This window comes from Dasypus novemcinctus, chromosome 21, assembly GCF_030445035.2.
Source record: "Dasypus novemcinctus isolate mDasNov1 chromosome 21, mDasNov1.1.hap2, whole genome shotgun sequence".
Lineage (NCBI taxonomy): Eukaryota > Metazoa > Chordata > Mammalia > Cingulata > Dasypodidae > Dasypus > Dasypus novemcinctus.
In genome coordinates, this window is record NC_080693.1 from 73,514,148 (window position 1) to 73,533,416 (window position 19,269).

Below are 19,269 nucleotides of genomic sequence, written 5' to 3' on the forward strand. Positions count from 1 at the left end.
CACACCCACAGCAACAGATTAGCTTCAGAGTTAAAACTTAATTAAAGAATTAAGATTAGTTAAATTTTTCTTTTTGAGGTTCATAAAGTATCTTCAAAGTGTCTCAGAGACATACTATAAGAATATTAAAATGATGTCAGCATCTCTTTGTCTGTTCCCAGTGAAGCTGGCTAGTAAGATAGGGAATTTTTTTTTTTTAAGATTTATTTATTTTATTTAATCCCCCACCCCCTTCCCCTGGTTGTCTGTTCTCTGTGTCTATTTGCTACGTCTTGTTTCTTTGTCCGCTTTTGTTGTCGTCAGCAGCACGGGAAGTGTGGGTGGTGCCATTCCTGGGCAGGCTGCACTTTCTTTAGTGCTGGGTGGCTCTCCTCATGGGCGCACTCCTTGCGCGTGGGGCTCCCCTACACAGGGGACACCCCTGCGGGGCGCAGCACTCCTTGTGCGCATCAGCACTGCTCATGGGCCAGCTCCACACGGAGCAAGGAGGCCCGGGGTTTGAACTGCGGACCTCCCATGTGGTAGACAGACGCCCTAACCACTGGGCCAAGTCCGTTTCCCTAAGATAGGGAATTGATAGATGGATCTGGAACCTGGTGGAGAGTCCATGTGGGACATCAATAATCCCCAAGATGGCTGCTGGAAGACCCCCATCCCCAAGATTCTGTCACCCAGAACAAAGACTTCCTCTGGAAGCCAGGAGAAGCCCTGGTTATTCCCCAAGAACTTTATCATTGGGCCCTCATAAGGGATTGGTGGGTGGGGTAATCAATCAAAACAGCAAACAGCTGGAACTCTTCCCTGCCATTAGCAAAGAGGCGGAATAATTAACAGTTCAAAAGGCCACACTCGAGGCCTGAAGGAGCGCTCTCTCTCTCACTCTCACCTCTGGACCCCAACACTTGCTGCCTTTCCCTGTTTGGATCACTACACAAGTAAACTGGAGATTTATAATGTAAAATGGGGAATTGTAGCCTGTAAATCAGCCCACTTCATCACTTTTCAACCCCTTCCTCTTCACCTGGGACCCCTGATCTGTATTTTCTCCCATTTCTCTTCCCTCCCTACCTGAATAAATTATTGACCTAACTCATCCAGCATGCTTTTGAAATTCATTTCTTTAGTGTAATCAAGAACCTAAATAAAATCCAGTAACACCAGGATACAGCACATCAACACTTTCTTATTGAAAAATACTTCTTTAAAGTCCTGAATCTACAAGAGCATCATTAGTGCAATTGGAACAAAGTCTTAAAAAGCCATGCATGTAAGGGGCAAAATTTTCATACAATTATAATGGCTCAGTTCTGGCAATTTGGCTCACTGCAAGGAGTTCTACTCTAATACTAATATAAGTAGTGGAAACCATAGTTTTTAATGTGTTCACTTGTATCAGGTTATTTGTTTCATAAAAACCTAGTGAGTCAGTAGGACCAATATTAATGTCTCCTTTTTAAACAATGAAACCTGGGGTCCTGCTAGAATAAATAATTTGTCCAAGGTCCCATATGAGTATTCTTCTGAATGTCAATATCAGCACTTTATTTTCATAAACTAGAAGGATACAAAAAGCAACTAAAATCAGAGTAAAAGTCCTTCACAAAACTTCTTTCCAATGTTCAAACAGCTAGCAACAATAACAACAACAGTAACAAAACTCATCCAAATAAGAGTGTACAATTATATTGTGATGATTTTAAGGTCCTGTGTTTACAGGATCCCAGTTGGAAAGATATAACATTTGTAGGTTTGAGATATTCAGACTGAAGTAGTTTTAGTGCTCTGCATTGGGCAGACCCTTGCATCTTAAGAAAACATATAAAATCTGAAACATGTCTCAAAGTACATGCAGAAAATGTATTAAAATGTTCATCAACTTGATAATTCAAATTTTTACTATAGTTATTTGCTTTATTTGAACAGATTTTGAATTTCATTATAGCTACAATATTCAAAGCATGTATTCTACAATCTAAAATCTATCAAATGACAGAAAAGGAAAACCAGGGAACTGAAAATATTTTTTAAAAATATGTTAATTAAAAATGGTCAATACTATGTTGCTGTGTGAACAATTGATTCATTTTTCCCCTTATTTTAGGACCATGCCTTCATGTGGACTTTATGTAATGAAAAAGATAAGAAAATATTCAATACTTTGAAGATCAGAGAAAGAAAATTAAGCAATCTCTGTACCGTCTTCAGAGGCGTAAATAATTCTATAATAAGTGCATTTTAAATTGAATACTGCCTAAAATATGGACACTGGCTGATGGCACAGAGGCCACATCAACTGGCAGAATCCCATGCCTGCCATTGCTCCCCTGACTTTACCCTGCCCCCTTCTCCCACTCCTACTATAATGAATATTATTGAGGAAAATTAGGACTTAAGTTTCAAAAGTATTTTGTACCATATCTGATATAAGGCATATGAATTGTATAAAATACTGTCTTTAAAAAGAATCACAAGTTTAAACAGAACCATGGGGTATTTGGGCTTTAAGACTCTTGCTGCGGCAGGAGCTTCCACTTCACTGAAGGATCGAGTTCCTCCTCAAAATCCTCCAGTTCTTGCTCCTTGGAGAGTTCCAGGAAAACCTGAAAGGGAGGAAAGGAATAAAGAGAGAGGAATGTCATGCTCCTCCTGGAGCTCAAAGGCGTGGGAAGAGTATGTACATGTTGCTCATTTTTATTACATGGATGCTATAAAGACACTAACATGACCTACCTGCTCCAGGGTCGTCTGAGAGAGGCTGTACTCCTCCAGGTCAAAGTTCAGTTTAACTGCACAACGATGAATGTATATTAGGGGTTCATGTATTTTCTATTCAGACTGTTACCAAGTCATGTACAAAAACTAAATGCAAGGAGATCTTAAATATAGAAGATAAGGTATTACATATTCTTTGATTGAATGTGGGAATGCAAATACACCATATAGTCATATGACAGGGTGAAATTATTCTCTCTCTTTCTCTTTCTCTCTCCTTCTCTCCCTCATTGTCTTAGAGCTTCAGCACAGGCATCACAAGGATGGAAAACAACAGGAAGTTCCAGACCACATGTGTAGACTGAGCTAAGCATTGGCACCTCTGTGCTGGAAAACTACCATTTGCTCCTCCACATCTACCCTCACCCTTCTCAGCCCTGCTCTCTGCTCTAGAGGCTGATTTAAAGACTCTTCCTAATGGAGGAGAATGGGGTTAAGGCATTTATTACTTTCGCTTCCTCCCTTCCACTGCTTTTCAGAAAACTCTACAAGACTGTTCTTCCTGGTTCCAGTCACTGCTTCCTCTTTTAGTCCATTTGGACCCAGGAATTATAACAACTCTGCTGTTCCTACCCTCGGCTTTGGCACTGTTTCTTGCACCTCAGCAAATAGTCTCTTTATAAACAATACCTTCTTTGATTACCTTATTTTGCATTTACCAGCTGTCACCAATTTGGACAGTGACTGAGCCCCCAACTTGTAAGTACATAGGATAAGGAAAGTAATAAATGTAAAGATAAGACTGGAAAGTAAAGATTCTTTTTTTGAAAGTTATTGGAATGCTATGGCATATACTTTCTCTTTGGGCACATGGGTGGTGGTTTCTGACCCATTTCTGGAAAAAAAATATACAGAAGAAATATTTTCTGGCTGGCTGTACTGAACTTCCAGAGTTTGGAGAAGAAAAATGTTTGTGTGTTTCTCATGGACTTCAAAGAGTATGTACCTGAAGAGGACCCCTTGGAGGGTAAGAGGATTACAAGGAAAGTACAAGAGGTCAAGAAGAGGAGGCATCACCCACCCCAAGGATCTGAATTTATAGGCTACTGGGAAGAGAGGAGGAGACTTCAAGGAACCCACAAAGGCATCTAGGAAAGGGTCATCAACTGTTCACGTCCACACAAGAGACTCTAATGCTATATTAACATCTCTGGTGACCAAATCAAATTTTGTTGCCATATAATCTCTTCCCCCTTCCCCATATATTCTATTTTAAAGAAACCCAAGCATTAGCTTATAAATAGATACAGGGTAAGAAGAGAGATAAAATTAACCATGTCCCTTTCCTAGCTGTAGGTCTCCAACTCTGAGGCAAGTCTGATCTGGAGTAGGCATGAGAGGCTCGTTTTGCTGGAGTTTGAATTACCCAAAAGTGACCTGGTAGTATGGAAGAATAAATCTACAAACAAAGGATTAGTCATGGGGTATGCATTTTGCTTGCACGCTGGTTCTAATCATTCAATAAATGCATTGCAGCTGAGAATGTAATGCTGTTTCTAATTTACTTCTGGGGAAAATAAATGCAAGTTTACATTTTCATATTTTGTACTTTCTATAATCTTCCCATGATGGGGCAGGAAACAGTGATAAAATTTTCCCCCTTCCTTAAATGAAAACCACAGTTTTAGCAAATTAAGCACAAAAGAAGGAATTGAGGGGAGGGGGGCAGATTATTGAAAGGGGAAATATTAGAAGGCCTTTAAGAAAAGATTCCACTGTATTCTAGGGGAAAACTTTCCTACGACATCTCCCTCTTTTCACCCATGGGTTTTTTTTTAAGATTTATTATTTATTTATTTATTTCCCCCCCCCACCCCCACCCCATGTCTTCTCTCTCTCTCTGTGTCCATCTGTGACTGCTTCTATCCTTATCAGCAGCACCAGAAATCTGTATTTCTTTTTGTTGCATCATCTTGCTGTGTCAGCTCTCCGTGTGTGCGGTGCCATTCTTGGGCAAGCTGCACTTTCTTTCCTGCTGGGCAGCTCTCCTTACAGGGCACACTCCTTGCACGTGGGGTTCCCCTATGTGGGGAACACCCCTGCATGGCAGGGCACTCCTTGCATGCATCAGCACTGTGCATGGACCAGATTCACACGGGTCAAGGAGGCCCGGGGTTTGAACTGCAGACTTCCCATGTGGTAGGTGGACACCCTATCCATTGGGCCAAGTCCAGTTCCCACCCATGGGTTTTTAAATGTTTCATGTTCATTCTAGTCCACTATGGGAGTTCTTCCCACTGCATGATACAACACTCTATACAAACCAAAATACACACCGAAATGGTCACTGTGGAGAATGGCTACATGGATCAAGGGTGACCAGCAGGATGATAAAGTGAAAAGAGAACCTACTGGGACAATCCTTATCCTGTCACAAGGAGTCAGAAGGGAATCTCTTTAAGAATTAGGATGCCTGGGGCCTCTGATTATAGGATAGTGACAAGAAGAAAGAACAGATCAAGAAGCTTGGGGAAGGTATGCAGTTCATGAGCGTTCATCCACTAACATGGCAGGTACAAACCAAGTTCATGATAATTCAACACAGTATAAAAGACCACACTAATGAAAGACTTGTTAATGTGGGAAAGTGTGGGAGAGGGAGGGGGAAAGGGTGGGGAATATGAGAATCACCTATTTTATTTATGTACATTTATATAATATAAATTTTCTTTAAAAATAAAAAATAATAATAAAAAAAAGATTAAAATCCAAGAGTCCCCAAAAAGTTAGTGCACAGCCTGAACAGAGAAAGGAACCTCCTTATCAATAGTCAAATGCTAGAAAAAGAGTGCTGGAAACAAAATCAAATTTTTAGTTTTTTGTTTGTATGAATTTCTGGATAGCTAATGCCCTACTTGGCAATGGTGTCTTTCCTCAATGAGAGAAGAATTTCTCAATCTCAGCATTACTGACATTTTGGTCTAGTGATTCTTTGCTGTGGAGAGCTGTCTTGTGCATTTTAGGAGGTGTAGCAGCATCCTGGCCTCTTCCCACTAAATGTCAGTAGCTCTCTCACACACAATGTTTGGGACAATGAAAAATATTACCAGACTCTGCCAAATCACCATTGGTTGAGAACTACTGAATGAGAGGTTTTAACAGTTACCAGACATTGTATGTCCTCCCATGGCCCACTGGGTGGAATGTGGGAGAGTGAGGGGTATGATGTGGACCATTGACCATGAGGTGCAGCAGTGCTCAGAGATGTATTCACCAAATGTAATGAATGTCTCATTATGATGGAGGAGATTGTTGTTATGGGGGGAGGAGTGGAATGAGGAGGGTGGGGGGTATATGGGGACCTCATATTTTTTTAATGTAATATTAAAAAATAAAGACCAAAAAAAACTGATTTATTATATGTAGATTTGGATTTATCTGTTCCCAGATTCTTAGTTTCAAAATGGCCACTCTTACCTGTCTCTAGTTTGAGGAATGCCTGCGATAAAGGTTTCACATCTCCTACAGGCAATTTATAGACCATCAGGGAAGAGAACCTGTGGGGAAAAAGAGAGTGAGGCTAAACTCTGGTCTCAAAGTCAGAACCACTGATGGAAGCATATCTACAAAAGAGCAATACTCTGGTTAGTCACGTGCATTTGTATGGTGTTGGAGACAACCATAGTGTGAATGCTCTTGATCAACAGGAAGTGAATTTACTAAAAAGGAGGATGGGTCGACTAATGGGAGGAAACTAATAGTGCATAGGTTTCAAGAACGGAAGAGGCAGAATGAATTATTACCCTTATTTCTTAGTAAGAAGAAAGCAGAATTGAAGGTGAAAGTTAGGTTTACTTCTGGCATCACCTAACCTTCCAGCACATCAAGTGTCAAAACTGATGATAATAGGGAAGCAGCTGTGGCCCAATCAGTTGGGCTCCCATCTACAATATGGAAGGCTGTGGGTTCGCGTCCTGGGGCCTTCTTGTGAAGGTAGGCTCGCCCACTTGCTGCAGAGAGCTGCCCAGCCAGCAAGCACTGCAGAGAGCCGACTCAGCAAGGTGACACAACAACAAAAAAAAGGGAGACAAGCAAAAACACATAAAAGTACTCAGCAAGTGGACACAGAGAGCAGACAGCAAGCAAGCTGCAAGGGGGGAGGGGAAATAAAACAAAGACACAAAAGAACGCATAACGAACATAAAGAGGAGACAGCACACAAAAAGCCACAAGGGGGAGGGGGATAAAGAAAAAACCAAAACTGATGATAATAAAAATGCCAAGAAACACCATTTACTGAGATTTGATTGATGCCCTGTCCTGAGAATGGACATTATACAGGGAATCTTATGTAATGGGGCTGGAGGACTAACTGAAATACATACGTGCATACATTAGTACCAGGCACATCATTGAACCCCCACGGATGTTGATTCTCTTACATGAATCAGCCTACAAATCAGTACTTTGTTCTGTTTCCCTCCTGTGGTATCTCTTGGAATTGGGCCTTTCCTTAGGAACTAAAGTATTCACAATTACAGAGTTCAAAAAATTAAATGGTAGTTTAAAGCTTATAGTTCTCATAGCCATAGTAATAATAATACTAATATTAAAATAAAAAGCAAAGACCAAGGTGAAATAAAATAACACCTCTGTTTACCTTTCCTGATGAGCAGCCTGGGGGAAAAGTCTCAGAATCTCAGCATGGAGGGCCTCCCAGTTTTCCAGGGTCTTCACTTTCATCTCCAGCAGATAGTCTTTGCCAAATTTGCTTTTCAGGTGTTGGATGGATCCCATACATCTGGAGCAGGAGGAGGAGGAGGTAAAAACAAACAAACAAACAAAAACAAAAAAACAAGGGAGAAATCTCCTGCTGGGATTTTTAGCCTTGGAAGACTGGCAACAGGGCGGGCATGCAGAGCTGGGAGCAGCAGCCCCAGTTCTTCACAGTGAGTAACCCAGCCCAAGGGAAACTTCCCTTTTCAGGGCAGACAACCTGGAGGTCAAGTGCGTGTTGGACAAGCACCCACCTCAGCCTCCCCGACACCATGACGGCCACGCGGTCGCACACGGCCTCCGCCTCTGCCATGTAGTGGGTGGTCAGCAGGGCGCCCCTCTCTGTGTTCCTGATGGTGGCCTGGATCGCCTGCCTAAATTTAGGTTAAGGGAAAATATTAATTAAAAGGAATGCTTAAGGAAGTCTGGAAATAATATTTTTTAGAAAATTAAGTTGCAGTCAGCATGTATTTTAAACTCTTAGTGAATTCTGATTAGACAAAGAAAGGATTTTTGGAGGGATGACAGTCTTGGAAACAGCCAAACTACTGGTTAGTGTTTACAACTGAGAACATGGATTAGACTGAACATAGAAAATGATAGTGGATAAAGGTCATTCAGAAAAAAGATGCTGTTTCAGGAATGTTTATGAGAAGAAGTAATAGAGACAGAAAATAAAAACTAATAATAGTAATAATGTTATTACTAATAGTAATAATAAGTCATATGCTAAAGGCAGAATAATTTCATAAATTTCCTAATATTTATATATTATCTACACTGTCTATGGTTTCTCTTTCTCGTTTGCTTTTTCCTCAATAAGATCTATGTATCATGTGATGTTGCAGAAAGATTTAAAACTTAACATTACATTGATTTGGCCGGGTATAAAAATGTGCAAGCAGACCCAGAAGATCTGAAGAGAAAGCAAAATTCTTAGAGTATTAGATTCTTAGACTACTTCTCTTTCTTCTCAATATAAGTTGGCTGTGATATGACATGAGATAATGTTTTTCCTTCATATTGCTTTTCTTGATAATGTCAGTCTCCTTTACTTCATGAGTAAACAACAAATTTGACAGTTGTTACAGGATCAGTAAATTCACTTCAGGTTTGTTGTATTATTTTCCTGTAGCTAGTGAAACAAATTACCACAAACTTGGTGGCTTAAAACAATGGAAAATGATCTCTCACAGTTCCTGAGGACAAAAGTTCAAAATCAAGATGTCGGTATAGGGCCACACTCGCTCCAGAGGCTGGGGGAGAATCGGTTGCTTGCCTCTCCCAGCTTTTGAGGGCTGCTGCATTCCTTGACTGACGGCCACACCACTCCACTCCCGGCCCAGAAGTACAGCGCCTCCTCCTCTCCTGGTAATTTACTTCAGCCTCTCTTGTAAGAACACTTGTTGGTGGATTCAGGGCCCACTTGGCTTAACCAGGATGATCGCCTCATCTCAAGAGCTTGACTTAGTTACATCCGCAAAAAGTCCTTTTCTAAATAAGGTCACCTGCCCAGGTTCTGGAGCGTCACCGTTCAACCTGCTGTTACAGGGTTACCACAAATGATCCCAAAATTCGTGAGCTTCCCTCACCACATCTGCTGCTGCCCCTCGGGATCCATCCCCGTGGACGGCTCGTCCAGAAGCACCACGGCCGGGCTCCCCAGGACGCTCAGCGCGAAGCACAGCTGCCAGGAGGGAAGGGAGACAGGCGATGAGGAGAACCAGCAGAGCCACATCGCCCTCACCAGCAGGAACAAGGCTGTGTGCTGGCGGGAGGCACGCACCTTTCTCTTCAGCCCCTCTGACAAGGCCTTCGCGGGCACCTTCAGCTGGTCCTGCAGCTGCAGCGCTTCCACCAGCCTGGCGGGGGCACAAGAGGCTTTGTGTCCCGCGTCCTCCTGCAGCAAAGAGGCTGCAGGGACGCCGGCGGGGTCCCGCGGGCAGGGCCCACGAGTGCGGGCCTGGGAGGAGCAGCGGGCGGCCCCTCCACCTGCCGGTCTGGCCCCCACAAGGCAGCTCTGCCCTTTGAAAGACTCTAAGCCCATTTTATGATCTCCAAAGAGTCGTCTACGATCAAGGTGGTCTACAGTTAGTTAAACTGTATTTTAAATAAATGTAAGTTTTATCAGGTATTTACTATTTTTTCTTTCCCAAGCTTCAAATGAGGGGGGATAAGTGACTCTAGGACATCAGCTTCCCGCTGCAAATCCGCTGGACACGGCGCGGGGCATCGAGACGCTCCCTCCCCGGCTCCCGCGCGGTCGGTCCCTCCCGCTCCCCCGCCCCGGGCACGGGCGGTACCGGGCGATGGCGGCCTGGGCGGCGGCTCCCCGCAGCCCCTTGACGGCTGCGAACACCTCCAGGTGCTCCCGCGCCGTCAGGCTGGGCCACAGCGCGTTCTCCTGGGGACAGTAGCCCAGGAACCCCACGGCCTCGCCTCCGCTGCTCCCTTTTAGTAGAACCTATAGCGAAGAGTTCACTCTCAGATTCTGCCCCAAACTGTGTTTGTAGATGCATATGAGGGTTATTTCAATGAAACGCACCTCTTCACACACTAAATCTAATAGTAAGGAGTAAATAATTAATTTCTTAGCTCTTGAGGAAAGATGATTTTTTAAAAACCAGATATCCTGCACTGTTATGTGTCCCCATGATGGTTTACAGTTTATTACCAATTGCATCACGTTGTCAAATTCCAGGCTGCTTCTGGGCTTGTCCATTCATTGGTCCAGTCATTCAAATGGATATATACTCAAGGATTCCCTTTCCCACTGGCAAACTGGTGATAATTACAGGACCTAATTCAAGTTTATTGCAAGGAATAAATAAGGCGCAGGGTCTTAACAAGGAAACCTCACCACCCCCAATCCCCAGAGGACCTTTGGCAATGTCCAGACACATTTTGGTCATCATAACTGGGGAAGGGTGCTACTGGTATCTAGTGGGTAAGGGCCAGGGATGGTGCTAGACATCAAGCAGTGCATGATGAAAGCCCTTAGCAAGACGTCTGGCACTCAGAAATCAGTAATACATCATAGTAGTGATTATTTTTAAAAGTCAGGCAACATCCTATACAATAACAATAACAATGTGTTCTCAGTACTTACTATATATATTTTATATTGGGTTCTTTTACAATAACCACGTAAGTAAGGTATTCTTTTTTATCATCTCTGTGTTACATTTGAGAAGAGTAAGGAATACAAGGCTTTAAAACTTGCAGAAGGTCACACAGGTAAGCCTGGATGTGAAGCTGGGATCTAGCTTCAGAACCCAAGCCCATGCATCTATACTGAATTGTCTCTTCCTAATAAATAGGAGGAAAGAACTAGTTCTCTTCTATCTCAATGAGCTGTCAATCTGGATGGAGAAGCAAAAAATATACAAGTAAATACCTAAATGAATTAATCATAGCCCCTACTTAATGCTGTCAAGGAAATAGATGTGCTAAAGAATGGGGAACACATGTTTGGGAGGGAGTTCTCCAGGGCATGTATATAGGGTATATAAAAATGTTTGGATATTTGTTGGGTATTGTCATAGTAGTTAGAGTTACAAATGAAAATTGAGGGACTACTGAGTTCCTAGCCAGGGGAGCTCTGTCACATTCCCCAATGGAACAGCAACAATCCCACAAGTGCAAGGGTGAAGACCAGTGAAGAAGGATGGTCCAATGATGAGCCCTCGATACTGATGACTATGCTTATGAGCCTGTGTGCCTGAAATATGAACTAGGCCTAGAGCTGCAGGGTGCCTAAGAGTTACCTCCTGAGAGCCTCCATGTTGCTCAAATGTGGCCACTCTCTAAGCCAAACTCAGCATTGATGAGCATTCCTGGCATCGAGGGATTACTACCAATCACCAGCTAGTGAGGCAACTAGAAAAAGACCTTGAATAAAAGGGGGAAATGGTAAAGACAAGTGAGTTTATATGGCTCAGAGATTTCAAAATGAGTCAGGAGGTCATCAGAGGGGTCGTGCTTATGCATGTCTCAGCAAGATCCCAGAGACAGCCAAAGTAGATACAACCCCAGGTACTGGTGCTCCTGAGGACTATGGAGACACACAGGTTCTATGGCAGATGGCTCTGGACTTCAGTGCCTTGTCAGTGGGCACTACTTTGGAGTTTGTGCTCCTGAGTGGGATGGAGATGGACTCAGGTGTCCATCTATACATGCCTCTTCTGTCACTTTTACTGAAACTGTGGTTGGCTCTAGGGTTGGTGTATACTCAGGAGACTTGAATCTCTGGACTGGCCATGTGCCAGCTGGGCCCTAAGTCTCAGCAGAGTTACAACTTGTACTCTCTGGTTCATTGGACTTACCCAGGTTAGCTAACAGGGAGGTGAAGATGATCAACTACCACACCAGGAAACTGAGAGTGCCTACAACTCCAAGCAGAATTGCATCCATCAAACATGTGGGATCTAAGCCCCCTCTCAATTTAGAGGTGGAGTGGACATCATCATCCTAGGGTCCACAGGATGGAGAAGTAGAATATGGATTAGAGTGGATTTACTGATATTCTACTATGGAACTATTGTGACTCTAGCAGTGGAAGAAATTGTAGCATTAATATGGGGACAGTGGCCATGGTAGTTGCTCAGGGCAGGGAGAGGGAAGAAGAAATGTGATGTGGGGGCATTTTGGGGACTCGGAGTTGTCCTAAATGATATTGCAGGGTCAGATGCAGGACATTATATATCCTGCCATAACCCAGTGAATGGACTGGGGGAGAGTGTAAACTATAATCCATGCGGAGCGGCTGTGCTCCAAAATGTATTCACCAAATGCAATGAATGTGCCACAATGATGAAAGGTTGTTGATGTGGGGGTACTGCAGGGGGAGGGGGTATATGGGAACCTCTCATATTTTTAATGTAACATTATTTGTGATCTATGTATCTTTTTAAAAAGACAATTAAAAATAATTTTAAAAATGCAAAAAAAAAAGCATAATAGGGAGGATCTAAGTTAGGTAAGGGTGTAGTTAGGAAAAGATGCTTTGGGGAGGTAAATTTTAAGGTGATGAGAGGGAGTTGACTAACCACATGAAGAGCCAATGGAAGGGCACTTCAGCTACAGGAAGAACAAACTCAACAGTCCTAAGGTGGGAAGGTGGCCAAAGCCAATATGTGTAAGGAGGAGAGCAGGCTGAAAGGTGTTCATGGCAGACAGAGGCCAGATCATGCCAAGCCTTTGTGGCTCCTGTAAGGATAAAGGATTAATTCTAGTGGAGGGTTGTAAGCAGTAGAGCTACTTGACCTGATTTTCATTTTAAAGGATCACTCTGGGCACTGGGTGAAGCAGGAATGGAAATGGAAAGACAATAGGAAATCCATATAGCAATCAATACCTTGGTGTGAACTCTCTGACCTTAACCTTATGTCAAATACCTAAAGCATCTCTCCTTCAAAATTGGACCTCTTCCTTTGGACCGCTGTCCAATTATTTTACCAACCTTGACCTAGACATACTACCAAATGATATTCATGCATTATTCTAGCTTTTGCTTTGACATTTAGAAAATTACTTTTTCTCTGACCTAGGATCTTTATTTTCTTAATAAATCCTGGATCTTTGAGCATTAGTCCAGCATCATTGTTGTGCTGCATGAACTTCAGTGTACATAAGATAATAGTTTCTCCAGTAGTTAATTTATCTACTGCCATTAGTTGCACCCATTACATCAATAAGGCCAGGAGCACCCTCTAAGGCAAACTCAGCATGTAAATGCATTACCTTCTCCCCAGTGTGGGACATGACTCCCAGAGATGAGCCTCTCTGGCACTGAGGGATTACTACCAAGCACCAGATGATGATGGAACTAGAAAAAGACCTTGAATAAAAGGGTCAACTCAGACCAGCAGAATATCTCAGCCTACATGCAATATCAGGTGCTAAAAACTGCATTTTGACCTTGAATAAAGGGGAGAAATGGAAAAGACAAATGAGTTTATATGGCTATGAGTCTCCAAAAAAGAGTCAGGAGGTCATCAGAGGGGTTGTGCTTATGCACACCTCAGCAGGGTCCCAGAGACAGCCAAGGTAGATGGAAACCCAGGTGCTGGTTCTCCTGAGGGCTGCAGTGACCCACAGGTTCTATGGTCATGGCATATGGCTCTGGAGTTCAGCGCCATGTCCGTTGGCCCTACTTTGGAGTTTGTGTTCCTGAGTGTAATGGAGTTGGACTCAGATGTGACCTTTCTACACATGCCTCTTCTGTTACTTTTACCAGATCTGTGGCTGGCACTAGGGTTGGTGTATACTCAGGAGACCTGAATCTCTGAACTGTCCATGTGATGGCCAGGCCCAGAGCCTTAGCAGACTTGCAACTCCTACCCTCTGGTTTATTGAACTTACTCTGGCCAGCTAACAGGGAGGTGAAGAAGGTCAACAAACATACCAGGGAGCCAAGGGTGTCTACAACTGCAAGCAGGAGAATTGCATCCATCATCCATGTGGAATCTAAGTCCCCTCTCGATATAGAGGTGGAGTGTACATAACCATCCCAGGGTCCACAGGATGGAGGAAAAGAGTATGGATTAGAGTGGATTTACTGATATTCTACTGTGGAACTATTGTGACTCTAGCAATGGAAGAAATTGTAGCAGCCACAGTAGCTGCTGAGGGTAGGGAGAGGGAAGAAGAGATATGATGTGGGGGCATTTTCAGAACTTGGAGTTGTCCTGGGTGGTACTGCAGGGACAGACACTGGACATTGTATGTCTTGCCATGGCCCACTGGGTAGACTGGGGGAGAGTGTAAACACAAGGTAAACCATTGTCCATGTGATGCAGCAGTGCTCTAAAACGTATGCACCAAATGCAATGAATGTCCCATGATGATGAAAGAGGTTGTTGATGTGGGAGGAGTGGGGTGAGAGGGGTGGGGGGTATATGGGGACCTCATATTTTTTTAATGTAACATTTAAAATAAATAAAGAGAGAGAAAAAGAAAATATATGTCTATGTAAAAAATTAAAAATAAAAAATAATTAAAATTTTTTAAAAGGCCAGTAGACATCTCAATAATGATGTGAAAGCACCTGTTGCATATACTCTCTGTGAACACCCATGAAGTCTTATTGTTAATGTACTCTTCATTGTTACACAAATCACATATAATACTTAACTGCAGCATACACATAAAAGAACAGTTAAAACTGAATATGTATGGCTCTGAGACCACATAAGTAGTCCTAGTCATATTCTGACAAAGGTTTCTGGTGTAGTTCTGGATAAGACAATTTAATCCAACAAGTTCTTGGAATATATCAATCAACAAAGCAATGAAAGTGATCTCAAGGATCATATGTTTCCTTTTAATGTCCCTATTTTTCATTTAATAAAGGACATGGTATAGAAAATATGTAGCCCTTTTCAGCAACTAAAATTTTTTATATTAAAGAGATAAATTTTAATTATCTTCAATGCATAAATCATATTAGGATTAATAAGTAATTATTATCTATGTATTTTACAATTGTTACCATTATTTATTATAAAATGTTTCTTTTAGTTAGCATTAACCACCATATTTCTGTCAGTTTTACTGACCTGCCCAGCAGTTGGTATTGTGTCTCCAGTTATCATCTTAATAGTCGTACTTTTGCCAGCTCCGTTGTGTCCTAACAGCCCCAAAACTTCACCTGAATAAAACAGGCACACTCAGAATTGTAACTTCAAACAATAAAAATAAAACAAATTCCATTCAAGGACTAAAAATGTGCCAGGTGTTATGGTAAACGTTATGTACATTATTTCAGTTATTTCTCATACACATACACACATGTACACACACACACTCACATACAGACCTGAAGAGCTATTATTAGCTTCAGTTTACAAGTGAGGGAACTGAGATTTAAATAAGATAAATGATTTGCCCAAGGTCACACAGCCAGTAAGAGACTGAGGTGGAATTTGAAACAAATTCTTAGCCTAAAGCCCTTTAATCAACACTTCCACAAAATGTCTTATTTGTTAGGAAAGAAGAATGTATTGCCATGCCCAGTCAATTCCCTTCTGTGTATGTATACATTGTCATAAAATTATACTACTTATTAATAAAAAATGAATGCTATTCATTTTACAGTGTGTTTTACAGTGAGATGTAATCTTTTTCTGCACAACAAAATAATTTTACTACAATTAGAACTGAGGCTTTTAAATAGGGTGGATAGTCTAAGTAAGCTGATGGGTTGACTGCCTTTCATGTTTATCAATAGATGGCCCCAGATGCAGATACTACTATTCCCTTGAAAAAATGCCATCTTCAGAAGTCAAGATCGTTTTCCTAACCAAACTACTGTTTCCAACCTTTTCGAACACAGAAAGAGACATTTCTTGTGGCCATTTTTTTCCTTCTCTTAGAAAAGCAGTTTTTCTTTTTGCCTGCATATTCCTTCAGTAGACAGCTAGCAATGACGACTGGTTTCTGTAAAGACAAGTAAATAACAATGGGGTTTTATTCTCTCCTTGAATTGAGAGACAGCTCCACACTCACTGTGACCAAACTTTTCCTGTACAGGATCATGAATCAAACCAGTCCTTCCCTGGAATCTGCCATTTTCAAGGACTCTCTCCCAGCCTGTATTCATGCAGGGAAAGGGGCATTTGTGCCATAACGTATGATATAGGGAAGACCCTCCTTCTTCAGAGAGTAGGAATGGAGAGATTCACTGAACCAGTAGGTCTGTCAAAACATGCATGTAAACACACACATATGAACACGCATACATGCACACAGGCACACACAGAGACACAAACACACACACGGACACAGACATCAGATTAGCACTTTATGATGAATTTCTTAGAGTAAGATTTTTTCAGGTTTGAAATTTCACAAAATCTTACTTAAGTTGTGTAATGTTTATCCACCCTTACCAAAAACAAAGACCCTGAAAAATATATAATGAGTGTGTGTGTGTGTTTCCTTTGTACACTTAGCTCTTTGGGTGTTGTATACCCACTCAAGACAAGTAATAAGAACCTCAAGTAATTTTCAAAAATTAATATCAGTAAGTTGTGCACTTTAACTAATAGGTAAAATTATTTGATGAAGAAGAATATTTTTGTAAGTTCTACCTCATCAAATTCTGGGGTGGTCATGGCATTTGCTGTTCTTACTCTTTCCGCCTGAACATCTTCATCCTCTCCTTCTGGCTGTTCTGGGTTTGGAAAAATATCAGTGCTCCTTGGAGAAATTCTAAAATCAAGAGTGTGATAGTAATGGGTTCCTAGTTGAAAAACTTAGAGCAAAAATAATGAATTTTCTATATAATATTATCAATTATTTGAATAGAGTATCTATGTGCATGACATAATCTCCATTCTTTCATTGCACATCTGCCTTTAAAACCATTTAGCTTCCAACATTGATGCTACTCTTCCATCATCCTTGTTTCTTGCTTAAGTTTAATTTTCCTTGTCTGTGGTGACTTCCTTTTTAAATAATGAAATAGAACACACCATCTGGCAAAGGATTTTGCAGAAGGGTGGCATAAAAAATTAATATACCTTTGGGTCAGAACATTTGATATCACAGATGTGCCCCAGAAAATCCAGGACATATGATAACCATACTGATGTCTAATCTGTTAGCAAGCACTGTCAATTCTTGGTTATATGTCTCAGAATCACTCTTTTCTCACTAGTTCAAATGCTACCAAATCCATTTGTTTTTTTTCTTTCATCCTCTGCCTACTCAGTTACTGCTGGATTTTGTCTCTTCCTCATACCATCCCAAATTACTGCTGTCAGTTTATCTTGTCACTCTCCTTCTCTACAACCTACATTAACCTTGAGCATGACTGATATTTGTGAGATAGAATAGGTGTTCAAGACATAGCTAAGTCTTTGTTTCCTATTATGTAATTTGCAAAGCCTTCCATGTACTTCTTTATTTTAAATGCCTCCAATATCTAACTTCAATTTAATTTTCCACTAGCCTTCAAAATAAGTCTTTTAGTTATTTCCAGCTGCCTTTTCAAATTCACAGGAGCATAGTATTTATTTCAACCTTCACCCTATTTCTCAAAGTACTCTTTCTTCCTGGATTGGCTACATTTATTCAATTGCTTTATCTATACTTATACATTATTTTAAAGATACTGTCTCTTTCATTAACTTTCTTCTAGTGTATAAGTGAAATTAGTCTGCCTTAATTTTTCAGTGTCTCATGTATACTCATTTGATTTCTTTCACTAGATTGTAAGCTCTTTAAATTAAAGTACCATGAATTATAATAATTTTTCCATACAATCTTTATCCCTTAAAAACAGTTTCATTCCTTATTTTACTTAATAAATTTGGGCACATTAAAATGCCTTTAAAAATAAATATTAAAACATGACATTCTAGTCAAATTTCTTAACCTGAACACAGGATCCTTTCTCATAGATTTCTTCCTAAATTTCATTTCCAGACATCGTAGAATGAAAAGGAAAATGAAAAACTGAAGGTAAGGCTAAGAAAAAGAAAGACAATCAAAATTGGCACCACCATAAAAATAACTATTTCGATACTGGAATCAATTTAAGTAGGTTAAGCATATATATAAATGATCTGACAATATTTTCACAAGGTTAAAAGACAATCTAATCAAAATATTCTCTGAACTTCTCAAAGTTAGCATCTGTGCTATACAGAGATAGCATGACTGAAATATAATAGCAATAGGTTGACATTGTATATTTTTAAAATATATATATATTTTTTACTTTTTTTCTTGTCTTTTTAAAAAAAGATACATAGATCACACAAAATGTTACATTAAAAAATATGAGGTTCCCATATACCCTACTCCCCATCTCCCCCACTCCTCCCACATCAACAACTTTTTTCATCAGTGTGGCACATTCATTGTATTTGATGAATACATTTTGGAGCACAACACCATACTATCTATACCATTTAGAGTTTGGGCTTCATACTCAGCATGAGATAATAATTATAAAGATAGTGGTCCAGATTTTAAAGCCATTGTGTATGTGGAAGAGGTGGGAGGTTGCCACTGATGACTAAATGTCCAAACCTTTAAAATCTGATGCAATTCAAAGAAACTCAAAGCACACACAGGTTATATCCCCACATGCTAGAATATTTAAGTGGAGGTGCCTTCTTACTATTAGCAATGCCAGATATACAATTGCAGATTCTGCAGATCCTAAATAATCCATGAAGTCAGGAGAAATCTGTAAAATAAGGAGAAAGGTGTTTAGTTAAACTCTCACCTCTTCATGAATTTCATCCCATTTAAGATAAAGAAGTGTTGGTGGGAAGACGGCAGAGTTGGAAGCTCCAGGAATGAGTCCCTCCACCACTATTAAACAGGTCAAAATTGTCCGAATTAATTGTTTTATAACTCAAGAGTCCAGTAGAACACTATATAGCATCCAGGGAAGAGCAGAAAGAAGAGGTTGGTAAATTACGGTAAATACTAGTAAATTGCTTTCTCCCTTTGGTGGTAAAAGGCACCCATCCCCACTCTTATGACAGGCAATGGTAGAATCTGGCCCCTGCTATAGTTGACTTGTGCTAGAGAAGAACATAAAAATCCACTTCCCCAAGATCTGGCGGGGAGGGGTATCACTGATCACTGCTTTTGAGTAGGTACTATGCATCACTCAGGACCCAGCTCTGAGGATGGCCATTGTTCCAAACTGCCCCAACAAAGGTGGCAGAGGAGACTTAAAGACAGTATGCTTCCTGAAAACTATGGAGGGCAGCTGAAGGTCTGCACTGCCTGGCTAGGGGCTGAGTCAGGAAAGCACAG

The 19,269-nt window shown here is 41.1% G+C and overlaps 1 protein-coding gene across 7 annotated transcripts in view; it reads right to left on the minus strand.

The window, feature by feature from the left end:
* Positions 1–1,513: 1,513 nt before the first annotated feature.
* Positions 1,514–19,269, minus strand: part of LOC101424603 (ATP-binding cassette sub-family A member 9) — an 82,879-nt gene continuing 65,123 nt past the window's right edge. For 3 of the 7 annotated variants that reach the window (XM_012525537.4, XM_023589098.3, XM_071210779.1), the window contains 13 exons: positions 18,620–18,688; positions 17,870–17,961; positions 16,581–16,701; positions 15,810–15,927; positions 15,048–15,139; positions 9,792–9,952; positions 9,275–9,350; positions 9,081–9,175; positions 7,743–7,862; positions 7,373–7,513; positions 6,190–6,269; positions 2,731–2,786; positions 1,514–2,600 (listed from right to left, as the gene is read on the minus strand). In XM_012525537.4, the coding sequence (XP_012380991.2) occupies positions 2,502–2,600; positions 2,731–2,786; positions 6,190–6,269; positions 7,373–7,513; positions 7,743–7,862; positions 9,081–9,175; positions 9,275–9,350; positions 9,792–9,952; positions 15,048–15,139; positions 15,810–15,927; positions 16,581–16,701; positions 17,870–17,961; positions 18,620–18,688 (1,320 nt within the window). In that variant the 3' untranslated portion in view covers positions 1,514–2,501. The remainder of the gene's footprint in view (positions 2,601–2,730; positions 2,787–6,189; positions 6,270–7,372; positions 7,514–7,742; positions 7,863–9,080; positions 9,176–9,274; positions 9,351–9,791; positions 9,953–15,047; positions 15,140–15,809; positions 15,928–16,580; positions 16,702–17,869; positions 17,962–18,619; positions 18,689–19,269) is intronic. The other 4 variants (XM_071210781.1, XM_071210782.1, XM_071210780.1 and 1 more) reach the window with 2 other exon arrangements.